At 41.4% G+C, this 24612-nt stretch overlaps 3 protein-coding genes across 16 annotated transcripts; all 3 read right to left on the bottom strand.

Annotated features, from left to right (window-relative positions):
• Positions 1-422: 422 nt before the first annotated feature.
• LOC147138834 (GTPase IMAP family member 8-like) lies at positions 423-10366 on the bottom strand. 9 transcript variants are annotated; one of them, XM_086047284.1, is made up of 9 exons: positions 8677-10366; positions 8425-8605; positions 8225-8303; positions 7641-7818; positions 5059-5769; positions 4201-4881; positions 2658-3428; positions 2450-2575; positions 423-1576 (listed from the first exon to the last, which is right to left on the bottom strand). In XM_086047284.1, exons 4-9 carry the CDS (start codon positions 7669-7671, stop codon positions 1431-1433), a joined length of 2466 nt encoding a protein of 821 aa, XP_085903410.1. In that variant the 5' UTR covers positions 7672-7818; positions 8225-8303; positions 8425-8605; positions 8677-10366; the 3' UTR covers positions 423-1430. The 9 variants fall into 9 exon arrangements, with proteins under 9 accessions (XP_085903410.1, XP_085903413.1, XP_085903414.1 ...); XM_086047287.1 differs by having other exon boundaries at positions 6682-7818; positions 8564-8605; XM_086047288.1 differs by having other exon boundaries at positions 7631-7818; positions 8564-8605.
• A 155-nt stretch (positions 10367-10521) lies between these two features.
• Positions 10522-17417, bottom strand: LOC147138833 (GTPase IMAP family member 8-like). Of its 2 annotated transcripts, XM_086047291.1 has the most exons (6): positions 16690-17417; positions 15149-15859; positions 14291-14971; positions 12748-13518; positions 12540-12665; positions 10522-11667 (listed from the first exon to the last, which is right to left on the bottom strand). In XM_086047291.1, the coding sequence occupies exons 1-6, from the start codon at positions 16703-16705 to the stop codon at positions 11522-11524; spliced, it is 2451 nt and encodes an 816-aa protein (XP_085903417.1). In that variant the 5' UTR covers positions 16706-17417; the 3' UTR covers positions 10522-11521. The 2 variants fall into 2 exon arrangements, with proteins under 2 accessions (XP_085903417.1, XP_085903418.1); XM_086047292.1 differs by lacking the exon at positions 12540-12665.
• A 134-nt stretch (positions 17418-17551) lies between these two features.
• LOC147138832 (Fc receptor-like protein 5) lies at positions 17552-23302 on the bottom strand. 5 transcript variants are annotated; one of them, XM_086047298.1, is made up of 9 exons: positions 23223-23270; positions 23095-23145; positions 22295-22333; positions 20645-20947; positions 20198-20500; positions 19869-20132; positions 19756-19797; positions 19417-19495; positions 17558-19010 (listed from the first exon to the last, which is right to left on the bottom strand). In XM_086047298.1, the coding sequence occupies exons 2-9, from the start codon at positions 23123-23125 to the stop codon at positions 18860-18862; spliced, it is 1212 nt and encodes a 403-aa protein (XP_085903424.1). In that variant the 5' UTR covers positions 23126-23145; positions 23223-23270; the 3' UTR covers positions 17558-18859. The 5 variants fall into 5 exon arrangements, 3 of the variants coding, with proteins under 3 accessions (XP_085903425.1, XP_085903424.1, XP_085903426.1); XM_086047299.1 differs by having other exon boundaries at positions 17552-18928; positions 23095-23302; XR_015088977.1 differs by having other exon boundaries at positions 18881-18928; positions 19617-19797; positions 23095-23302.
• Between the last annotated feature and the right edge of the window lie 1310 nt (positions 23303-24612).

Genomic DNA, 24612 nt, shown 5'->3' with positions numbered 1-24612 from the left:
AAAAAACATCATTCCAAAATAATTAGAGATTTTATTCATGTGGCTTTTACACAGGCAGAGTTGATTATATTTACTGGTAAGTAATATATTATGTTTCAATCCAAGATGTAAAAATAACGTGTCAGTGCAAGAGAAGCACTATTTCAATTTAAAAAAAATTGAGTGGTAATTACCATTCTCTATTCTGTTACAAATATGTCAATATCGTCATTGTCTACAAACTATATCATATCACTTTGGACTGGTTCCACTGGTTCAAAGTCCACAAGTCTATATATCACTGCCGTTACTACAGCTCTCCCGGCGATCGACGGCGTCCGCCATTAGCCTAGGGCTCGAAAAAAATCCGCGACATCCTCCGCGGTCTCGCGACACCGTCACGTGTATATTCTGATGCATTAAATTTGTTAAGAGACGGAGAATTTGATTTTTTAAATTTTTTTATTGAACTTCATAGTACAATGTTATTATAAAACAAAAAAGTAACAGACAAGCCTCAAGAAGCGTCACAAAACACCACCATAAAATTAAAATAAATAGAATAAACAATATCCATACAAAACATTTTCTTTTGACAGAGTAGAAAGATTGGGCAATTTAGGGAACAACCAGTCATACAAATCTTCCCAGAAGGCATTGGAGAATTGGATTAAAAAAAAAAAGACACAGACGTATCCGCTCTCCCGGCTTTAAAGGTAGAAAGACGCAACAGCGCTCCCGGCTCTAGTGGTAGAAACGCAGTTATGCGCTCCCGTCCTTATTGGGTTAAAATACTTGAAGCTTAACTCAAGTATTGCTTTCAACGACTCTTTACAAGAATGCCTGGCAGCACTTTAAGGAATATTTATATACCGGTAGAACTACTATTCACCCAGAAAATGACTAAATACCCCCCTAATCTTTCTTAGGTCATGTATTTTCTGCCTTTTTTAATATTGTCATGTTTTTCATGATCAAATCAACCATTTTTTACTTAATTAATTTAGTTTTCATTCATATTTATTATTTGTACTTATGTAGATATTTAGCATTTACTATGGTAAAAATTGTTTGTTAAAAAAGCCGTTCCGGCTTAGGCTGAGTTTGTTATTTTTGAATCCACTGCGTGTATAATGCTTTGTGAGTACAAAGAACTGAGGGATGAAAAAACAGAAGAAAAAGAAATTCCAGCTCACTGGATACCCCTGGACTGGTCAGCAGCAGAAGGCAGGGCACATATAGACAAACAACCATTCACACGCACTCTCACACCAAAGACCATTCAGAGTTTTCAATTAACCTAAGAAGCAAGTTTTCGGAACGTGGGAGGAAGCCGGAAGACTCGGCAGATGTGCTAACAACTTTTTCACCATACTGCTTGTACTGACCCCCAACCTCCAAATCCACTTAGTGCCTTTTCCCTGATTGGTACACTGATGACATGATGAAGCTCACCCATCTGGTGACAAACTTGATTGTGATCCGTATCCCGTAGACTCTGAAAAGTTGAGCGTCAGTGTAAAATCTTCATTTGTGGTAACTTTTAGCTCTGACAGCCATTTCAGAACTTTATCCAATTGTTGGGTGGGTTCACTCACTGCAAAGAAGACGTGACATTTTCATGAACAAGCAATCCTGATACTGTTTTGACTGATACCGTATTAGAGGTATTCAATTTAGCAACATGTAACCATTATAGTGGTAAATACTAAAACAAGGCTATTTTTTTTTATTATCATATTGTATAAAAACAATAATAATAACGGTGCAACGATTCATTGATTAAAAAAATAACTCATCGATAATCAAATTGATGAATATTTTCATAATCAATGAGGCATTTAGAGACATTGGTTAACTTGAAATTGTCTAAAACCTCAGAATTTCAGCCTCTCAACAGTAAATATATTTTCTGATTTCTGTAGTAGTTTCTGAGTTCTGCAGAAAACTATCAACATCAATTTTCTGACATGTTTCCAACCAAACCAGGAAATGAATCATATTTAACATATTGTCGCTGTCCTGTGAATTGTGCATTTTTTTTCATTTTTAAAAAAAAGGTTTACATGAATGGGATTTCCGCGTTAGGCATCCCATTATCGTGAACAATGTCAAATATTGACATACATGTTTTTCACAGGACAGCGACGATATGTTTGTGCATTTTCTGCACTGTCTATTTGAAATAATGTGAAATAAACTTCTGCTTTTTAATAAAAGGATTGAAATTAAATGCTAACATACTAACGCAGAAGCAGATGGATAGCCTGCAGATTTTACATTGTGCCCTGTGGTCAGCTACTGTTTGAAAGGAAAATAGCTCAAATGCAAACTAGCTAACAGTTGTTATGTACGACACAGAAAACAGAAAGATCAATACGGATTTTACATTTGACCTTGTGTTCAGGTATAATTTTGAAAGGGTATAGCTCAAATGATAATATCCACACATTGAGACATGTTTACGTACGGCTAGGGACCCCGAAGTCCATGCTGCTGCAAAGATGACTTGACTTCATAATCTTTCTATTCAGCTCTTCAATCTGTTGTTCGATATCTGACAGTACAGATTTCTTATTGGGCTTGCCCTTGCCACCTGTGCCGTTATGAAGAGGAAACATGAAAACCAAGGAATATTCAGATGATCAATAATGGAATTTACCGGTAATAGTACTTACCCAGTGTCAATGAAGTGTGAACCATCTCCTTTATGTTACGTTGCAGCTTCTCAAACTTCTCCTTGTAGTCGCGCAACAGCTCCAGCTCTCGCCTCTTTATCTCCTGCTCTATCACACATTGAACAGACTTTTTGATGTAATTCTTCAGGTGCTTTTCATCAATCCTCAAGTAGATGTCTTTTATGTCGGGGTGGAAAAGGCAGCCTTGATTCTTTGCGGACATGTCCTCTATCTTCTGAAACAGCTGGTAGCGCTGGCTAACATTGGATTCCTCTATGACATTCAGACAGTGGTATTTGTTTCCACACATGTCTACCAACCATCGCAGTGCCTTAGGTTCTCTCTCGATATACTCCTCCAGTGATCTGTCTGCCAAAGTGTCCACGTCTGTGAACAGAACCATTGTGTGGTTCCAGATGCTATCGCCAAACACCTTGATATGATCCTCCAGGGTGTCCAGATTGGCCTGGTTGAATTTCTTATCCAAGGCAATCACAATCAGAACAGCGTCGAACCCCTTGGGGCTCAGGGTCAGACCACGGACTATTTCTCGGTCCTGTTCCAGGGTGCATTGGGGCTCACTGCACCAGCCCGGGGTGTCGACCACTGTGACTTGCCTGTCAGCAACCTGTGCCTGCCAGGCCATACACCCGTCATTCGGTTGGGTGGGGAACACTTTGCGCCGCAGGAGGAAATTTGCTGCTGTTGTCTTTCCTGCCATTTTTTCACCAAGTATCAAAATTCTCAGCTCATTCAACGTTTTGGAAGTACCTGTGAGGTGAAAAACAATTGTAAGGTCGGAAAATTACAGAACACGCTGCAGACAGTACCGGCTGGTAAATTGCATTTGATCGCAAATTTGACCCCAAAACCCTGGTGTGTGTGCCAATCATCACTTAAAAATTAATATTGTTTTTGTTTTTGGGGCTGGAACGCATTAACGGCATTTCCATTCATTCCAATGTGAAACCTTACCTCGTTTTATGAACGTGTTCACAGAACCAATTAAAGTGGAAGTCAACCCAAACTTATATTTTTCCAGAATCTGTTCTATGCAGGCCCACTAGTCTAAACACTGCATTCTGATTAATACTGCATTTGTGGAATGTGAGAAATCCACCCGTTTTTAGCTAGCTCAGGGGGCGTCCATTTTGTCACTTCCGTCGACTGTAGATGACATCAAAGTTGCTCAGGGCTCAGCTAACGACCAATCATGGCTCAGCTTCAGAAAACAGGTGAGTCGTGATTGGTCGTTATCTGAGCCCTGTGCAACTTCGATGTCATCTTCAGTCGACAGAGGTGACAAAATGGCCGCCCAATGAGATGGCTAAAAGTGGGTGGCTTTTGCTGCTTGGATTAATATTCCGCAAAAGCAATATTAATCAGAATGCCGTATTACAATTAGTGGGCCTGCATCTTCTGGAAAAAAATATATTTGGGTTGACTTCCCCTTTAAGTTTGTAACTTGAGATTCCACTGTATTTGTTTTTTTGGGGGCACCAAATACACCCTTTCTAAACTCATGAGACATTGTGATAAGTACCTTTGTCTGCTTTGGTGGCCTTGAGTTGACTTCTCACTTGGGCGGCCCGTTTCACGTTTTTTTCTTTCTCCATCAGGGCCTCCAGCATCTCGTGATTGGGTGTAAAATGTTGCCATCCATTCCCTGCCAGAGTCAGAGTGATTTTCTCCAGTAGCTCGTCAACCTGAGATCTGTCACCTTCGTTCTTGTTGTCCAGGATGTGATATCTGTTACCGCATAGCTCCACCAGACATTGCAGGGCTTTCCCCTCGCCCTCAATATATTCTTCTATGCTGCGTGAGCGCAACCAGTCCCCTCGGGTGAACACCACCATAGTGTGTTTCCACACGCTCTTCCCGAGCAGTTCCACATGAGTGGTGGCTGCATCCAGGTGGGTGGAGTTAAACGAGGCATCTGCGTCGATCACCAGCAAGAAGACATGGGGCCCGGGGTTGCACTTCAACAAGCTGTGCAGTACCTCATCCTTGATCATTTCTGGCGTGTCGCACATGGGGAAGCCTTTCCGCCAACCCGGCGTATCCACAACTGTTATTTTGGTACTGCCCACTAAGCCCTGCCGGACCTGAGTAAGCATTGTTGGTTCTTCTTCTTTGGTTCCCAAGATGGTGTTCCCTACGGAGGTTTTCCCAACGAAGCGGCTGCCCAGAAGAATGATACGAAGTTCCGCGATGGGTTTCATTTCTACATTCGTCAGGGAAAAAAAACAAAACAAAACAGATTGCTGTTGTCAAGTTGCTGACTTGAAGAAAACCATCTCTGTGGTTTTAAATGACCCTGCTACTGATGAGCTACTAAAAGAGCTCAAGTTAATTTGCGCAATCAAAGTGTAGAAAGTGTTTTTTCTCGTGCTGTGCTTACCTGGAACCATCATTTTCATTTTCTGTCGTTGCTCCAAGGCCCGGCTCAATCTCTCTTTGGCCTTCTGAGCCACTTCTGCTTGCTTCTTCTTAATGGCATGGAACATGTGGTTGTCTAGCATGTAGAACCTGATGTCATTGCCTTCTACCATGTCGTCAATCTTCTCCATCAGCTCGACGACCTGAGATGAGTTGCTCTTGTCCTTGTTATTGAACACTTGGTACCTGTTCCGACACTTTTCTACCAGCCAGGTGAGCGCTTCGCCCTCGCTTTCAATGTGCTCCTCAATGGTCTTCTTGCCCAGGTAGTCTCCAAAGGTGAAGAGCACCATGGTGTATCTCCACACCCAATCCCCCAGTAGCTTCATGTATTCTTGCACAGTCTTTCTCTGTTTGAAGGAGAACCTAGAATCTGTGGGTATGACAAGGAGGAAGGCATGCGGTCCAGGTGGACACTTGGAGGCGTGGATCTTAAATTGTTGCTTGTCTCTCTCTGGGATCTCGCTGAGGGAAGGAGAGCTTTTCCATCCTGGAGCGTCGACCACCACCAGGTTCCGGCCCTCCACTATTCCATGTCTGACTTCGGACTGAGCTGTTCGAATTCGACCAGACTCGAACCGTTCTGTTCTCAGTATGGTGTTTGCCGACGAGCTTTTGCCATCCCGTCTAGCACCGATCAGTACTAGTCTTCTCTCAGGTATTTCTTTTCTGCCTGGAAAGCAAAAATACTTGGTGTCGTAGCTGATCTTCAGACAACAAAATGTTTATGAAAGCAGGATTACCATAAAAAGATGAGCTCTAATGTAAACATGTATTTAAGTTCCCTCTTCATTAATCTAATCTATCTATCTATTTATTTCGTGAAATCTGGGTTGAAGTTTTGATGTTGGTGTTTTGATGACTGAATATTTTTATTTATTTAAATGAATTACATTACCTAAAAATATAAGTATAATATAAAATAAAATAAACCAATAGAAATAAAAAAAAAAGACAACACAAAGAAAGTATCATTTGATTCATAATCAATATAAGATAAAGTTCAAGTGCTTAACAACAACAAAACAAAGTCAGTGTGATTCATGTCAAAAACGTTTATGGTCCTACCCTCTCTACCGTGGTTTCAGTCGGAACTGAAACAATGGTAATTATCCAACCAATGCAACTCTTTCAGTTACACGGTCCTTCTTTGTGACAACAATGGAAACTTTAACCAGATCGCACTCACTTTCTCTGTTTGACGTATTTGAAAACTGGGCTCAATCACCAACTGACTGGTGTCCCCCCCACAACATTTTTAAACAGAGATTTTAGGTCTCATAAAACAAATAAAGCCGGAGTGTTTTTCCAGTTTTTCAGGTTCATTATAATGTTGTGAGCCATAGGTTACTGTCGGTCAATGGATGGTATGAAGAAGTCTTTCACTTTGCAAAGTTCACGTTGAACCGGTCTAACTGTCGCAACTGTTTTGAGAAAAACAAAACCTGCAAGAGGTAGGCATATATGAGATTCCCCCCTGGCCCCCACTCACATTCACAGACAACTACAGTGAACGCCAAAAATAAAACATGAACACCTTGCAGACAAGTTCATGTCCATTGCGCAGGTATGGGAATAAACTTACCCTCCTCGTCTGCCATTCTTCTTGGTCTTTTGTTAAAATGAAATCACAGCCAAGTGAACCAAATCCACCCCGTGACTCGACTGTAGTACACGCCGCCGATTTTTTTTCTGATCTCTCTCTTCTTCAACAGGAACAATTTGAAAGCACAAAGTACTAGTTATGAGTTCATCTTGAGCAGCCTGCTTCTCCTTGCGCGCACCGCTTTTGAATGAATGGCTGAATTACAGCGTTTTTTTTCCTTCAATATCTTGCCAAGTGCGACAAAGCAGTCTGACTGGTTTGGATAGACTGATTCCAAAGACGGGCGGGACAGTGGGTAGCCTCCCAGTCTGGTGCTTGCATGATTTTGATCTTGACCTTGATCATGACCTTTGTGGCAGAAGAAGGTTTCACCAACCTTGACTTTGCCGATGACTGTGATATTTGTGCAATCCTTGGATGTTGTACTTGAGAACCTATTGTACTGTTTGTGTCCCATTTAAAGACCAAAATCCTGGCATTCAATGACTTTGTGGATATTGATAGCAAACTTTTATTATCTTTGGGTGGTATGAGCATGAAACTCGCGATAGTTAACAACAGGTCAGAGAACTTACAGGTGCCTCTGCGCTAGCGCACCCGACAGGGGGTCACGATCTATCTTCATTGTACAGTATATAGTTGAGTGCTTTCAGTTGCCTAGGGCAAAACACACGCCAATTCACAAGCAGTCAAGAGCAGGCATTATACTGGGTAAAAAATACTGAACTCTGGTTGAGTGAGCTTGCCAGGGGCTTTTCTGTCATGCGTCTGCATGTACAATTACATGGAAATAGAAATGAAGCAGCTGTAGTTGCAGACAAAAAAAAAAGAAATTCAACATTATGAAAAAACACTCAAAGCCTAAGGATGACTATATACTATATCATACTGTACCATACTGTATGTTACTGTGCTATGGAACAATTACTTAGCCTCACGTCCATGATAGAGGTGAGTGGGAACCTTCATTTGCCCGGATACAGCAGGTTGGACATCTCCATCCAGGACAGATCCCACTGTACCTCCGTTACGTCCTGCTTGGTGACAGGAAGAACAGCTGCGGGAGTTTGTTCTCCAGAAACTGTCCAACAGCTGCGCATGTAAAGCATCTTGTACCTACACAAGAATCATCAAAAGGATCAGCAAGACTGCTGACAGGAGGTGATTGTTTTATATAGACATACACTATAGGGTCGACTCGTCGGTTTATGACGGTTTATGTCTCGGCATACATTATTATGACGTTACGAGCAGAGCACAATGAAATAGTTGGTGCAGGAAAAATATATTTACAACTTTATTTATGACTACATTCATTTACTGATTTGACAATCAGCCATTTTTTACATTCATGCAGCATTACTATAATTATGACTTCACTACCATGTTAGCATAGCTTCATGATACCTACGGCGCATTCCGACTTGTGTACAAATTCGCTATACCGTAGAAACTGAACTCTGTCGTAAACCGAGGACCCCCTGTAAAAATAAAAGAAGATATTTTTTAAGATGCCACTAACCTGAAGTGATGAATTAGAAAGATAGCAATCAGGATGAGGACCATAAGAATGCACGAAACAATGACCCAAATCCAGGAGCCTGTAAGAAGCATTTTTGTTTTATTGTGTTCTGGAGTGTCGTTGTAGTTCAAAATACTGGTGGAAAAAGATGCGAAGTCAAACACCCCTATTGGATGAGGCACATATATATGGCCAGTTACCTTCTATAATTATTCCTTAGAGACGATCCTTGGATGATTAATTTGAGTTCATTTCTCTGCGTTTTTGTAGTTCAAAGCCTTAAACTATCACATTCCCGTCACCCGAAACAAGATTAGTGACATGTAATAATGAGTTTACCCGAAGTGGAGCCAGCCGACACATTGGCAGATAATAGCTTACCTAAAAAAAATAGAAAGCATCACCACTGAACAATTGAAAGGACAGAAAATCCAACATTGACAATGTCTTACTTCTTACTGATAACCAGCTTTGTGGGCTCTCCAGCTTTCCGTCCTGTGACGCACACTTGTAAAAGCCTTCGTGCGCCTCGCTCACATTCTCAATGGTGAGTTTTATTTCTTTGCCTTGACCAGGAGAACTGTAGGTGGACATTTCTACGTCGTTTCTGAAGAAGGTAGCCTTTGTGTGGTTGCTTTTCCGGTACCGACATGCTAAGACCAGGATTTTAAATGCTTTTAATTAGCTTGTGAACAGCATTGAGATAGTTGGAAAAAGTGAAGGCCTCCTCTAACGTAAGTTACTGACACAACTGAAATTTGGCAGGTTGTGTTTTAGCATCTGACGCATTTGTTTTATATGCTTTTTTTTTTTTTGATGGTAGAATCTAAAAGAAATAGCCGAGTATTTAAGATCTTTTGTTGTTGTTGTTCTAAATGGACATTTACAATTAAAGAGTCCCTTTGTTTTTGTTTCTTAGTAAAATATATGGTGGCTGTTCCCCCTACAATTAAGGTAAGACTAATGTTTTTCAGTGTTTATAAAAGCCAAGTTGTCAACATTTCCTGTGACTTTGAAGACTATGGTAACTTCCCAACTTGCACTGAAAAAATAAATGATGTACTTTCTCTGATTGTACCTGACTTATCCACCTGCAAGTCGATCAACTTGATGTAATACATTGTCTCTCACCACTGTTGACGCTTTAAAGTATATACAAATGCTGGTGTACAATATGATACCACAACATGTTATATATAGTGCTATTTGCTATATATTGTCACTCTATGCCTATGAGATGTACATGTCTTCTAGCCTATGTAGTAAAGCTGTTTAACAACCACAGTAGGGCGAAAAGTGTGATCATGTTAGCAACATTTCTAAAGTCTGAAGGGGGCGCATGACACCCAAGTAGTCTTCATCAAGTAAGTATAAGACTATCCATCCATCCATTGTCTGTACCGCTTCTCCTCACTAGGGTCGCGGGGCGTGCTGGAGCCTATCCCAGCTGTCTTTGGGCAGTAGGCGGGGGACACCCTGAACTGGGCATAAGACTATTTGAATGTTAAAATGTTCCTACATAAACATTTCATTAAATATGAAGTTATGGTGGCGGGGGGCACCATTTCTAACTACATCCTCTGCATTGCGAAAAATATTAATCACCGCTAAAATTTTGAAGTCACGCACTTATTTTCTCTCTCGGAATGGTTGCCCTCTCTCCCTCCCCCCAGCTCTCCGCATGCTGTTGCTGGTAAATTACATTAATTTATATAAAAGTCAAAACATTAATTGAGTTCTTTTAGGTAGTCATGTGCTTTGTTTAGGCACACAGGAAGGGCCAGGGTAACACGCTAGCTAAACTCTGCTCATCACCCAACATGCAGATCTTTAATTACACTACTGCAATACCCTAGATAAATACAAATACAATTTAAAAAACATCATTCCAAAATAATTAGAGATTTTATTCATGTGGCTTTTACACAGGCAGAGTTGATTATATTTACTGGTAAGTAATATATTATGTTTCAATCCAAGATGTAAAAATAACGTGTCAGTGCAAGAGAAGCACTATTTCAATTTAAAAAAAATTGAGTGGTAATTACCATTCTCTATTCTGTTACAAATATGTCAATATCGTCATTGTCTACAAACTATATCATATCACTTTGGACTGGTTCCACTGGTTCAAAGTCCACAAGTCTATATATCACTGCCGTTACTACAGCTCTCCCGGCGATCGACGGCGTCCGCCATTAGCCTAGGGCTCGAAAAAAATCCGCGACATCCTCCGCGGTCTCGCGACACCGTCACGTGTATATTCTGATGCATTAAATTTGTTAAGAGACGGAGAATTTGATTTTTTAAATTTTTTTATTGAACTTCATAGTACAATGTTATTATAAAACAAAAAAGTAACAGACAAGCCTCAAGAAGCGTCACAAAACACCACCATAAAATTAAAATAAATAGAATAAACAATATCCATACAAAACATTTTCTTTTGACAGAGTAGAAAGATTGGGCAATTTAGGGAACAACCAGTCATACAAATCTTCCCAGAAGGCATTGGAGAATTGGATTAAAAAAAAAAAGACACAGACGTATCCGCTCTCCCGGCTTTAAAGGTAGAAAGACGCAACAGCGCTCCCGGCTCTAGTGGTAGAAACGCAGTTATGCGCTCCCGTCCTTATTGGGTTAAAATACTTGAAGCTTAACTCAAGTATTGCTTTCAACGACTCTTTACAAGAATGCCTGGCAGCACTTTAAGGAATATTTATATACCGGTAGAACTACTATTCACCCAGAAAATGACTAAATACCCCCCTAATCTTTCTTAGGTCATGTATTTTCTGCCTTTTTTAATATTGTCATGTTTTTCATGATCAAATCAACCATTTTTTACTTAATTAATTTAGTTTTCATTCATATTTATTATTTGTAGATATTTAGCATTTACTATGGTAAAAATTGTTTGTTAAAAAAGCCGTTCCGGCTTAGGCTGAGTTTGTTATTTTTGAATCCACTGCGTGTATAATGCTTTGTGAGTACAAAGAACTGAGGGATGAAAAAACAGAAGAAAAAGAAATTCCAGCTCACTGGATACCCCTGGACTGGTCAGCAGCAGAAGGCAGGGCACATATAGACAAACAACCATTCACACGCACTCTCACACCAAAGACCATTCAGAGTTTTCAATTAACCTAAGAAGCAAGTTTTCGGAACGTGGGAGGAAGCCGGAAGACTCGGCAGATGTGCTAACAACTTTTTCACCATACTGCTTGTACTGACCCCCAACCTCCAAATCCACTTAGTGCCTTTTCCCTGATTGGTACACTGATGACATGATGAAGCTCACCCATCTGGTGACAAACTTGATTGTGATCCGTATCCCGTAGACTCTGAAAAGTTGAGCGTCAGTGTAAAATCTTCATTTGTGGTAACTTTTAGCTCTGACAGCCATTTCAGAACTTTATCCAATTGTTGGGTGGGTTCACTCACTGCAAAGAAGACGTGACATTTTCATGAACAAGCAATCCTGATACTGTTTTGACTGATACCGTATTAGAGGTATTCAATTTAGCAACATGTAACCATTATAGTGGTAAATACTAAAACAAGGCTATTTTTTTTATTATCATATTGTATAAAAACAATAATAATAACGGTGCAACGATTCATTGATTAAAAAAATAACTCATCGATAATCAAATTGAAGAATATTTTCATAATCAATGAGGCATTTAGAGACATTGGTTAACTTGAAATTGTCTAAAACCTCAGAATTTCAGCCTCTCAACAGTAAATATATTTTCTGATTTCTGTAGTAGTTTCTGAGTTCTGCAGAAAACTATCAACATCAATTTTCTGACATGTTTCCAACCAAACCAGGAAATGAATCATATTTAACATATTGTCGCTGTCCTGTGAATTGTGCATTTTTTTTCATTTTTAAAAAAAAGGTTTACATGAATGGGATTTCCGCGTTAGGCATCCCATTATCGTGAACAATGTCAAATATTGACATACATGTTTTTCACAGGACAGCGACAATATGTTTGTGCATTTTCTGCACTGTCTATTTGAAATAATGTGAAATAAACTTCTGCTTTTTAATAAAAGGATTGAAATTAAATGCTAACATACTAACGCAGAAGCAGATGGATAGCCTGCAGATTTTACATTGTGCCCTGTGGTCAGCTACTGTTTGAAAGGAAAATAGCTCAAATGCAAACTAGCTAACAGTTGTTATGTACGACACAGAAAACAGAAAGATCAATACGGATTTTACATTTGACCTTGTGTTCAGGTATAATTTTGAAAGGGTATAGCTCAAATGATAATATCCACACATTGAGACATGTTTACGTACGGCTAGGGACCCCGAGGTCCATGCTGCTGCAAAGATGACTTGACTTCATAATCTTTCTATTCAGCTCTTCAATCTGTTGTTCGATATCTGACAGTACAGATTTATTATTGGGCTTGCCCTTGCCATCTGTGCCGTTATGAAGAGGAAACATGAAAACCAAGGAATATTCAGATGATCAATAATGGAATTTACCGGTAATAGTACTTACCCAGTGTCAATGAAGTGTGAACCATCTCCTTTATGTTACGTTGCAGCTTCTCAAACTTCTCCTTGTGGTCGCGCAACAGCTCCAGCTCTCGCCTCTTTATCTCCTGCTCTATCACACATTGAACAGACTTTTTGATGTAATTCTTCAGGTGCTTTTCATCAATCCTCAAGTAGATGTCTTTTATGTCGGGGTGGAAAAGGCAGCCTTGATTCTTTGCGGACATGTCCTCTATCTTCTGAAACAGCTGGTAGCGCTGGCTAACATTGGATTCCTCTATGACATTCAGACAGTGGTATTTGTTTCCACACATGTCTACCAACCATCGCAGTGCCTTAGGTTCTCTCTCGATATACTCCTCCAGTGATCTGTCTGCCAAAGTGTCCACGTCTGTGAACAGAACCATTGTGTGGTTCCAGATGCTATCGCCAAACACCTTGATATGATCCTCCAGGGTGTCCAGATTGGCCTGGTTGAATTTCTTATCCAAGGCAATCACAATCAGAACAGCGTCGAACCCCTTGGGGCTCAGGGTCAGACCACGGACTATTTCTCGGTCCTGTTCCAGGGTGCATTGGGGCTCACTGCACCAGCCCGGGGTGTCGACCACTGTGACTTGCCTGTCAGCAACCTGTGCCTGCCAGGCCATACACCCATCATTCGGTTGGGTGGGGAACACTTTGCGCCGCAGGAGGAAATTTGCTGCTGTTGTCTTTCCTGCCATTTTTTCACCAAGTATCAAAATTCTCAGCTCATTCAACGTTTTGGAAGTACCTGTGAGGTGAAAAACAATTGTAAGGTCGGAAAATTACAGAACACGCTGCAGACAGTACCGGCTGGTAAATTGCATTTGATCGCAAATTTGACCCCAAAACCCTGGTGTGTGTGCCAATCATCACTTAAAAATTAATATTGTTTTTGTTTTTGGGGCTGGAACGCATTAACGGCATTTCCATTCATTCCAATGTGAAACCTTACCTCGTTTTATGAACGTGTTCACAGAACCAATTAAAGTGGAAGTCAACCCAAACTTATATTTTTCCAGAATCTGTTCTATGCAGGCCCACTAGTCTAAACACTGCATTCTGATTAATACTGCATTTGTGGAATGTGAGAAATCCACCCGTTTTTAGCTAGCTCAGGGGGCGTCCATTTTGTCACTTCCGTCGACTGTAGATGACATCAAAGTTGCTCAGGGCTCAGCTAACGACCAATCATGGCTCAGCTTCAGAAAACAGGTGAGTCGTGATTGGTCGTTATCTGAGCCCTGTGCAACTTCGATGTCATCTTCAGTCGACAGAGGTGACAAAATGGCCGCCCAATGAGATGGCTAAAAGTGGGTGGCTTTTGCTGCTTGGATTAATATTCCGCAAAAGCAATATTAATCAGAATGCCGTATTACAATTAGTGGGCCTGCATCTTCTGGAAAAAAATATATTTGGGTTGACTTCCCCTTTAAGTTTGTAACTTGAGATTCCACTGTATTTGTTTTTTTGGGGGCACCAAATACACCCTTTCTAAACTCATGAGACATTGTGATAAGTACCTTTGTCTGCTTTGGTGGCCTTGAGTTGACTTCTCACTTGGGCGGCCCGTTTCACGTTTTTTTCTTTCTCCATCAGGGCCTCCAGCATCTCGTGATTGGGTGTAAAATGTTGCCATCCATTCCCTGCCAGAGTCAGAGTGATTTTCTCCAGTAGCTCGTCAACCTGAGATCTGTCACCTTCGTTCTTGTTGTCCAGGATGTGATATCTGTTACCGCATAGCTCCACCAGACATTGCAGGGCTTTCCCCTCGCCCTCAATATATTCTTCTATGCTGCGTGAGCGCAACCAGTCCCCTCGGGTGAACACCACCATAGTGTGTTTCCACACGCTCTTCCCGAGCAGTTCCACATGAGTGGTGGCTGCATCCAGGTGGGTGGAGTTAAACGAGGCATCTGCGTCGATCACCAGCAAGAAGACATGGGGCCCGGGGTTGCACTTCAACAAGCTGTGCAGTACCTCATCCTTGATCATTTCTGGCGTGTCGCACATGGGGAAGCCTTTCCGCCAACCCGGCGTATCCACAACTGTTATTTTGGTACTGCCCACTAAGCCCTGCCGGACCTGAGTAAGCATTGTTGGTTCTTCTTCTTTGGTTCCCAAGATGGTGTTCCCTACGGAGGTTTTCCCAACGAAGCGGCTGCCCAGAAGAATGATACGAAGTTCCGCGATGGGTTTCATTTCTACATTCGTCAGGGAAAAAAAACAAAACAAAACAGATTGCTGTTGTCAAGTTGCTGACTTGAAGAAAACCATCTCTGTGGTTTTAAATGACCCTGCTACTGATGAGCTACTAAAAGAGCTCAAGTTAATTTGCGCAATCAAAGTGTAGAAAGTGTTTTTTCTCGTGCTGTGCTTACCTGGAACCATCATTTTCATTTTCTGTCGTTGCTCCAAGGCCCGGCTCAATCTCTCTTTGGCCTTCTGAGCCACTTCTGCTTGCTTCTTCTTAATGGCATGGAACATGTGGTTGTCTAGCATGTAGAACCTGATGTCATTGCCTTCTACCATGTCGTCAATCTTCTCCATCAGCTCGACGACCTGAGATGAGTTGCTCTTGTCCTTGTTATTGAACACTTGGTACCTGTTCCGACACTTTTCTACCAGCCAGGTGAGCGCTTCGCCCTCGCTTTCAATGTGCTCCTCAATGGTCTTCTTGCCCAGGTAGTCTCCAAAGGTGAAGAGCACCATGGTGTATCTCCACACCCAATCCCCCAGTAGCTTCATGTATTCTTGCACAGTCTTTCTCTGTTTGAAGGAGAACCTAGAATCTGTGGGTATGACAAGGAGGAAGGCATGCGGTCCAGGTGGACACTTGGAGGCGTGGATCTTAAATTGTTGCTTGTCTCTCTCTGGGATCTCGCTGAGGGAAGGAGAGCTTTTCCATCCTGGAGCGTCGACCACCACCAGGTTCCGGCCCTCCACTATTCCATGTCTGACTTCGGACTGAGCTGTTCGAATTCGACCAGACTCGAACCGTTCTGTTCTCAGTATGGTGTTTGCCGACGAGCTTTTGCCATCCCGTCTAGCACCGATCAGTACTAATCTTCTCTCAGGTATTTCTTTTCTGCCTGGAAAGCAAAAATACTTGGTGTCGTAGCTGATCTTCAGACAACAAAATGTTTATGAAAGCAGGATTACCATAAAAAGATGAGCTCTAATGTAAACATGTATTTAAGTTAATATTTTTATTTATTTAAATGAATTACATTACCTAAAAATATAAGGATAATATAAAATAAAATAAACCAATAGAAATAAAAAAAAAAGACAACACAAAGAAAGTATCATTTGATTCATAATCAATATAAGATAAAGTTCAAGTGCTTAACAACAACAAAACAAAGTCAGTGTGATTCATGTCAAAAACGTTTATGGTCCTACCCTCTCTACCGTGGTTTCAGTCGGAACTGAAACAATGGTAATTATCCAACCAATGCAACTCTTTCAGTTACACGGTCCTTCTTTGTGACAACAATGGAAACTTTAACCAGATCGCACTCACTTTCTCTGTTTGACGTATTTGAAAACTGGGCTCAATCACCAACTGACTGGTGTCCCCCCCACAACATTTTTAAACAGAGATTTTAGGTCTCATAAAACAAATAAAGCCGGAGTGTTTTTCCAGTTTTTCAGGTTCATTATAATGTTGTGAGCCATAGGTTACTGTCGGTCAATGGATGGTATGAAGAAGTCTTTCACTTTGCAAAGTTCACGTTGAACCGGTCTAACTGTCGCAACTGTTTTGAGAAAAACAAAACCTGCAAGAGGTAGGCATATATGAGATTCCCCCCTGGCCCCCACTCACATTCACAGACAACTACAGTGAACGCCAAAAATAAAACATGAACACCTTGCAGACAAGTTCATGTCCATTGCGCAGGTATGGGAATAAACTTACCCTCCTCGTCTGCCATTCTTCTTGGTCTTTTGTTAAAATGAAATCACAGCCAAGTGAACCAAATCCACCCCGTGACTCGACTGTAGTACACGCCGCCGATTTTTTTTCTGATCTCTCTCTTCTTCAACAGGAACAATTTGAAAGCACAAAGTACTAGTTATGAGTTCATCTTGAGCAGCCTGCTTCTCCTTGCGCGCACCGCTTTTGAATGAATGGCTGAATTACAGCGTTTTTTTTCCTTCAATATCTTGCCAAGTGCGACAAAGCAGTCTGACTGGTTTGGATAGACTGATTCCAAAGACGGGCGGGACAGTGGGTAGCCTCCCAGTCTGGTGCTTGCATGATTTTGATCTTGACCTTGATCATGACCTTTGTGGCAGAAGAAGGTTTCACCAACCTTGACTTTGCCGATGACTGTGATATTTGTGCAATCCTTGGATGTTGTACTTGAGAACCTATTGTACTGTTTGTGTCCCATTTAAAGACCAAAATCCTGGCATTCAATGACTTTGTGGATATTGATAGCAAACTTTTATTATCTTTGGGTGGTATGAGCATGAAACTCGCGATAGTTAACAACAGGTCAGAGAACTTACAGGTGCCTCTGCGCTAGCGCACCCGACAGGGGGTCACGATCTATCTTCATTGTACTACAACACCCCTACCTGTCACCTGCAGAAGTTCTCTGACGACTCTGCGATTGTCGGCCTCATCACAGGCGGAGATGATCGGGAGTACAGAGAACTTACTCAGGGTTTTGTGGATTGGTGCCAGCAGAACCGCCTCCTGATCAATGCGGGGAAATCCAAAGAAATGGTGGTGGATTTCGGTAGGCGCCAGCACTCTTCACCTGCACCAGTGAATATCCGGGGAACAGATGTTGAGAGAGTCTCAACTTACAAGTACCTGGGTGTTCATCTGAACAATAAACTGGACTGGTGCGACAACACAGACGCCCTCTATAGGAAGAGTCAGAGCAGACTCTTCCTACTCAGGAGACTGAGGTCTTTTGGGGTTCAGGGGACACTCCTCAGGAACTTTTATGACTCGGTGGTTGCATCGGTCATCTTCCAGGGAGTGGTCACCTGGGCAGGCGGCGTCTCGGCCCGGGACAAGAAGCGGCTGGACAAACTGGTCAAGAGGGCCGGCTCTGTCCTGGGCTGCTCCCTGGACTCTGTGGACTCGGTGGGGGACAGGAGGATGTTGGCCAAGCTGTCATCAATGCTGGGCAACCCGGACCACCCCCTCCAGGGCACCCTAACAGCACTCCATAGCACCTTCAGTGACAGACTGTTACACCCTCGCTGTGCAAAGGAGAGATTCCGCCGTTCCTTCTTGCCTGCTGCTGTCAGACTCTTTAACAAGAACATTGTGTAGTCTCTACAAACTGGCGGTCATTAGTGCAATTGTGCAGTCCTGCACCTGAGCTCGTATCGTGCAATACCCAATATTCCCCACTACTGTAATACCGTGCAATACTCAACATTCCCCACTACTGTTAGTCTAGTTTCATTTTTATCCAATGCTGTTCCTTACATTTCACTACAGCACTGCAGCACTGTCACTTAGAGTATTTTTTCCTCTGTACTATGTACAGGCCGAAATGAGTGTTCCTCATATTTTTTATGTAGATGTAGGTTGGTGTGTATACACATGTGTATATACACATGTTACTGCGTATATCTACATAGGTTTGATCCTAAATGTTTGCCGTCAATGTTATACATTAATGGCCACATTATGCCGCCGCCCCTGTGTGACCTATATCTTTGCTACTGTAACAACGAAAATTTCCCCACTGTGGGATCAATAAAGGCATTCTTATCTTATCTTATCTTATATAGTTGAGTGCTTTCAGTTGCCTAGGGCAAAACACACGCCAATTCACAAGCAGTCAAGAGCAGGCATTATACTGGGTAAAAAATACTGAACTCTGGTTGAGTGAGCTTGCCAGGGGCTTTTCTGTCATGCGTCTGCATGTACAATTACATGGAAATAGAAATGAAGCAGCTGTAGTTGCAGACAAAAAAAAAAGAAATTCAACATTATGAAAAAACACTCAAAGCCTAAGGATGACTATATACTATATCATACTGTACCATACTGTATGTTACTGTGCTATGGAACAATTACTTAGCCTCACGTCCATGATAGAGGTGAGTGGGAACCTTCATTTGCCCGGATACAGCAGGTTGGACATCTCCATCCAGGACAGATCCCACTGTACCTCCGTTACGTCCTGCTTGGTGACAGGAAGAACAGCTGCGGGAGTTTGTTCTCCAGAAACTGTCCAACAGCTGCGCATGTAAAGCATCTTGTACCTACACAAGAATCATCAAAAGGATCAGCAAGACTGCTGACAGGAGGTGATTGTTTTATATAGACATACACTATAGGGTCGACTCGTCGGTTTATGACGGTTTATGTCTCGGCATACATTATTATGACGTTACGAGCAGAGCACAATGAAATAGTTGGTGCAGGAAAAATATATTTACAACTTTATTTATGACTACATTCATTTACTGATTTGACAATCAGCCATTTTTTACATTCATGCAGCATTACTATAATTATGACTTCACTACCATGTTAGCATAGCTTCATGATACCTACGGCGCATTCCGACTTGTGTACAAATTCGCTATACCGTAGAAACTGAACTCTGTCGTAAACCGAGGACCCCCTGTAAAAATAAAAGAAGATATTTTTTAAGATGCCACTAACCTGAAGTGATGAATTAGAAAGATAGCAATCAGGATGAGGACCATAAGAATGCACGAAACAATGACCCAAATCCAGGAGCCTGTAAGAAGCATTTTTGTTTTATTGTGTTCTGGAGTGTCGTTGTAGTTCAAAATGCTGGTGGAAAAAGATGCGAAGTCAAACACCCCTATTGGATGAGGCACATATATATGGCCAGTTACCTTCTATAATTATTCCTTAGAGACGATCCTTGGATGATTAATTTGAGTTCATTTCTCTGCGTTTTTGTAGTTCAAAGCCTTAAACTATCACATTCCCGTCACCCGAAACAAGATTAGTGACATGTAATAATGAGTTTACCCGAAGTGGAGCCAGCCGACACATTGGCAGATAATAGCTTACCTAAAAAAAATAGAAAGCATCACCACTGAACAATTGAAAGGACAGAAAATCCAACATTGACAATGTCTTACTTCTTACTGATAACCAGCTTTGTGGGCTCTCCAGCTTTCCGTCCTGTGACGCACACTTGTAAAAGCCTTCGTGCGCCTCGCTCACATTCTCAATGGTGAGTTTTATTTCTTTGCCTTGACCAGGAGAACTGTAGGTGGACATTTCTACGTCGTTTCTGAAGAAGGTAGCCTTTGTGTGGTTGCTTTTCCGGTACCGACATGCTAAGACCACGCTATCCCCGTGGGGTACGGAAAAAGAGGGTGTCCTCATGATGACCGGACCAGCTGTGGGACAAAGTCAAGTCAGAAAAATGACATCACACTATGTTTACATCCTTCTGAAGTCTCACAGGTGACGGTGATGTGGACCGCGTTGCTGCGGCCTTCTGTGCCCTCGCACCAGTACAGCCCACTGTGCCCCCTCGCAGTAGAGATGGTACAGGTGTTGGATCTGCCTGGATTGACAACACTGCCTGGTGATAAGCATGCACCAGTCTTGGAGTCAGCGGTCCTTATTAAGTGGCTGGTAGAAGTTTGCCTCAGGACCCAAGCAGAGGAGTTAGTCAGGGTTTCGGGGCACTGCAAGGTAAAGGTCTCCCCTACAAACATGTGCCTGGTGCTGGGGGTCAGAGTCAGTGACGGTGGGGGCAGCTCTGAGACACACACACACACAAATAAAACAAAATAAAAAAAGTTGGTAAAATGCTGACTTAAAAAGAATATGCAGTAAAGTAAGTCATTTTTTAATGCTTGTATGTGAGATTTCTGTTTGAAATAAACAACAAACCTTTCCTCACCCGAAAAATGCAATGTAACTGGGCTGCTTAGAAGCGCCACGGTGGTGTTACTGTCGCAGCACTCGGCCTGGCACCAGTACCTGCCGGTGTCCTCCCTCGTCACGGCGGTGATGGAATAGCTGCTGCCAGAAAGAACGTGCCGGGGGTTCTTCTCCATCCGAGTGGTGCGAGGCTCATTCCGGAACCAGCTGTAGCTCCACTCCAGAGTGGAGTTGCACTCCACCGTGCATCGTAGCAGCACACAGTCCCCGAGGAAGACCTTCGCCCCCGGCGGCCACACGGTCACTCTGACCTTCGAGTCCTCTGGGTTGGAAGTTTGATTGTGTTTTAATGACAAAGGAGGATTGCTGTGCTGGGCAATTTTGGAAATATTCAAGGTTGGACAATTCCCATGTTAATGAAATACATTTTAGAACACATTTTTACTTTAATTTATTTGCGACTAGTCCTTTAACCAAGTGAGGGCATTGCTTATTAACATTCATGACTGCTGAATAATGTCCTTGTGACTGAGGGATGCACAATGTAGGGTAATATTCAACTTAATTCATAATTTGCATTAAATTTATGTCTCTCTCCCTAGTACGCCCCTGCCGCCCCAGCCTAAGTTCCCAGTGATAAAGCATCATGCAATTTTAAATTAAATCCCCATTAATTATCATAAATGCCCGTGGAAAACTTCCAGATGAGTGTACTTTTCTTGCTCTGCTAGTTGTTGGGGGAAAAAAAACATTGACAAGGGGTTTTGTCTTGTTTTTAGGGTATGAGCCATCATTCAGCCAATATGTGAGCGCAAACTTGAGATACAAGTGATGTATGATGGCAGTGAACTCAATTCAAATCACTTCAAATCAAACGCTGGTTAAACTATCATAATGTAGCAACTATTGTATAAATATATGGCGGCAAGTGGTTAGCATATCCGCCTCGCCACAGTTTAGAGGTCGAGTTTGGCAAATATTGAACACTTTATTGAAAAGAGGCTTCAAGCTGTTTATTGCCAGTCCCGGTTGAAGTTTGCTTTCACACTAAACATAAAAACAAAGAAAATGCCACGTTGAGTGTTTAAAACAACATAGCTTTGCCTTAAGAAAGTCCGCTTAGCTTAATGCTAAAAAACAATGCAAAACGCCGTTGACATGCTAATCGTTATGTCGTTAGCATGGACTCGCAGTTTTAGCAAACAAAGGATATTTTAACACGAACGGTGAAGTCAAACATTTAGACAAATAAAACAACACTCACGGCTATATATTCGTTGTTCTCTACTAATAATGATTAAAACGGCTTCTTAAGGAGTCCCTTTCAGTACAATTACAATATTCTTCTTTGTTTCTGTTTGCAGGACTGTACACTAATACACTGCCTCCCAGTGGTCAAGGTGGGCAATGGGCACACCACTTGGAGCAGCACAATTACCTGAAATGTAGCATTCATAATGCACTGAAACAATTAAACTTGTATCTCAAGGCACCTCTGTATTGGAATTATTTATAATTAATTATTTTTGAAATAACTGCTTGATTGTGATCTTTTAACCAAATTTACACTCATTGTATTGTATTGTATGTCTGTATTTGGTTTGTTTATTGGCATTTCCAAGTATATCATGACACTTTTGAGGGACTTTCTACATGTTATTGCGCTTACCTTTAGAAGCTGCAACAAGAAGTACAAATACCGCTACACCTGAAAAAAAGAAAACTTATTTTACACACAGAACCACACACACGATCTTGGCTTGAGCTTATACCAATACTGCGCAGTATACTCGGTTAATCAAGAGTAAAATGTATGAACATAAACACCACAGGCAGCTCAGATGTTGAAATAGGTTTTCCTTAACCGGTGGGTCATCCAAAACCTGCATGGTCTAGAAAATCATCAGCTTTGATGTGAAGAGCGAAAAATCAAAAATCATTGGAAAATACTGAAAAATAAATGTCACGGTGATAGAAAACAGTGAATTCCCAAGTGTTGTGAAAGCCCTGCAAATTGCTTTAATATTTTGCAAGCTTTCCTTTCCAGGGCTTCACAAGTCTGGACCAGTGACAGACGCCCCCCCCCCCCCCCCACACACACACACACACCCACACCCCAACACACAGTTGTAATGATTCTTGTGAGCCTTTTGCACACTCTCACACACACATAAGCACGCATGCATACGCACACAGACAAGCACACACGCCCCCACACACACACACACACCCACGCACGCTCCCACACACACACACATGCTTATTATTATTCAACAACAACAATAATCAGACTCTAATAATTAGGTAAGCTCATTGAAACCATCTCTTTTAATAACAATGATTCCATGGTGGGGGGAAAAATATTAAGATTGAAAAAGAAGACATTCACTGCCATATTGTATTTTCATCAGACTCCAATAAGAGACTTAAATATAAAAAAGTTGAATTTGCCTCTGCTAATTTACTCACCCAGCAATGAAGAGATGAGGATGATGTTCATTCCGCCCCACGCTTTGGGATCTTTCGCACAAACAAAAAGTTAAATATTTGGGAAATTTGTATTTGATAATAAAAAATATTTATACTTTCAGTCTCACGTGTTGAATTGTAGAGAGTGCTGATATAAGACTAAAAAATAATGACAGTGGGCAGTCACAGCAGATAGATGGTCATCTTGGTGGAGACGCTTCCTTCCTGTGACAAACAGTAAACAGGCGGAGCGTCAGATTAGAAGAAAAAAAACAGAGGACAGGGAGGTGTGGGGTTAAAGATTCCCTCCTCAACTGCTTTAAAATCTTTCTTGAAAGAAGGAATTATTGAACCTTACATGCATAGTTTTGGAAGGTGAGAGGAAGTAGGTGGGAAAAAGACTGGAGCCCAGATTCAAACCCACAACGTCAGAACTTTGAGAGAGACTTGCTAAATGTTATGGCATCACATGGCTTCCCATTGGTAGTAATTAAATTTGCTCACATTCACGTATAGATCTGTAGTCATCCCAAGGTCTACCAGGCTTGTGTTACTTTTTAACCACCATATTTCCTGTTTTGTGCTACTAGCCATTGTATTATTTATCAACCTCAACCTCTAAGAATACACAAAGTGTTTTCCATATTTACAGACCTAAAGGGGAAGTCAACGCAAACATTTTTTTTCAAGAATATGTTCTATGCAAGCCCACTAGTTGAAACAGGGCATTCTGATAAATATTGCATTTGTGGAATAAGTGTAAATCGGCTCAGATTCAGAAAACAGGTCAGCCGTGATTGGTTGTTGTGAGCAGTTGTGATGTCATTTTCAGTCGACAGAAGACAAAATGGCCGCCCCCGGAGGTGACTAAAAATGAGTGGATTCACTCTTCACAAACGCAATATTTATGCATTGTTTCAACTAATGGGCTTACATAGAATATATTCTTCAAAAAATGTATATGTTTTTTCAGTTTTACTTTAGAAATTTCATTTCGATTTTGTCAACTATAATAACTTTGGCCTCGTCATATCATTGATCCGAGCCAAACATTAAAATATGAAAAATTTGGCAATTTATGTTGTTGGTGTTAGATAAAAAAAAATTGGACCCTTGGATTTATTTATTTTTTTTGTGGAAGATATTGATTGGGAGATTCAGAAAACAGGTCAGCCGTGATTGGTTGTTGTGAGCAGTTGTGATGTCATTTTCAGTCGACAGAAGACAAAATGGCCGCCCCCTGAAATGTCTTAGAACGAGTGTATTTTGCTGCTTAATTTATATTGCACAAACGCAAAATTAATCAGAATGCCGTGCCAACTAGTGGGCGTGCTGGGAACATATTCTTGAAAAAAATATGTTTGGGTTGACTTTCTTCTAAGATTTTGGAGTGAGCACGCTATAAAAACTCATGAAATTTAATACAATCAAAAGCAATGGTTCAGAATACCATGTTTTAGAATAGTGGGGTCGCATATATTGTAAAGAACATTTCTACTTGACTTTCACTTTAAAGTA

Source organism: Filicampus tigris, chromosome 12, assembly GCF_054856515.1.
Source record: "Filicampus tigris isolate MCC_2025a chromosome 12, RoL_Ftig_1.0, whole genome shotgun sequence".
Taxonomy (NCBI): Eukaryota; Metazoa; Chordata; class Actinopteri; order Syngnathiformes; family Syngnathidae; genus Filicampus; species Filicampus tigris.
Note: the sequence above shows the minus strand (reverse complement) of the source record. Positions and strands in the feature narration are given on the sequence as shown.

Excerpts from the sequence above, each read along its gene's own strand:
- LOC147138834 (XM_086047283.1), bottom strand. The coding sequence starts at position 7,671 with ATGAAGGTTCCCACTCACCTCTATCATGGAC. Across the intron at positions 4,882-5,058 it reads AATGAAAATGATGGTTCCAG|AAATGAAACCCATCGCGGAA; the intron begins GTAAGCACAGCA and ends TGACGAATGTAG. Across the intron at positions 3,429-4,200 it reads GGCCACCAAAGCAGACAAAG|GTACTTCCAAAACGTTGAAT; the intron begins GTACTTATCACA and ends TTCACCTCACAG.
- LOC147138833 (XM_086047291.1), bottom strand. Across the intron at positions 14,972-15,148 it reads AATGAAAATGATGGTTCCAG|AAATGAAACCCATCGCGGAA; the intron begins GTAAGCACAGCA and ends TGACGAATGTAG. Across the intron at positions 11,668-12,539 it reads GGACCTCGGGGTCCCTAGCC|TGAGTGAACCCACCCAACAA; the intron begins GTACGTAAACAT and ends TCTTCTTTGCAG.
- LOC147138832 (XM_086047298.1), bottom strand. The coding sequence starts at position 23,125 with ATGAACATCATCCTCATCTCTTCATTGCTGG. Across the intron at positions 20,501-20,644 it reads AGTTACATTGCATTTTTCGG|AGCTGCCCCCACCGTCACTG; the intron begins GTGAGGAAAGGT and ends TGTGTGTCTCAG. Across the intron at positions 19,011-19,416 it reads TTTCTAATTCATCACTTCAG|GTACAAGATGCTTTACATGC; the intron begins GTTAGTGGCATC and ends ATTCTTGTGTAG.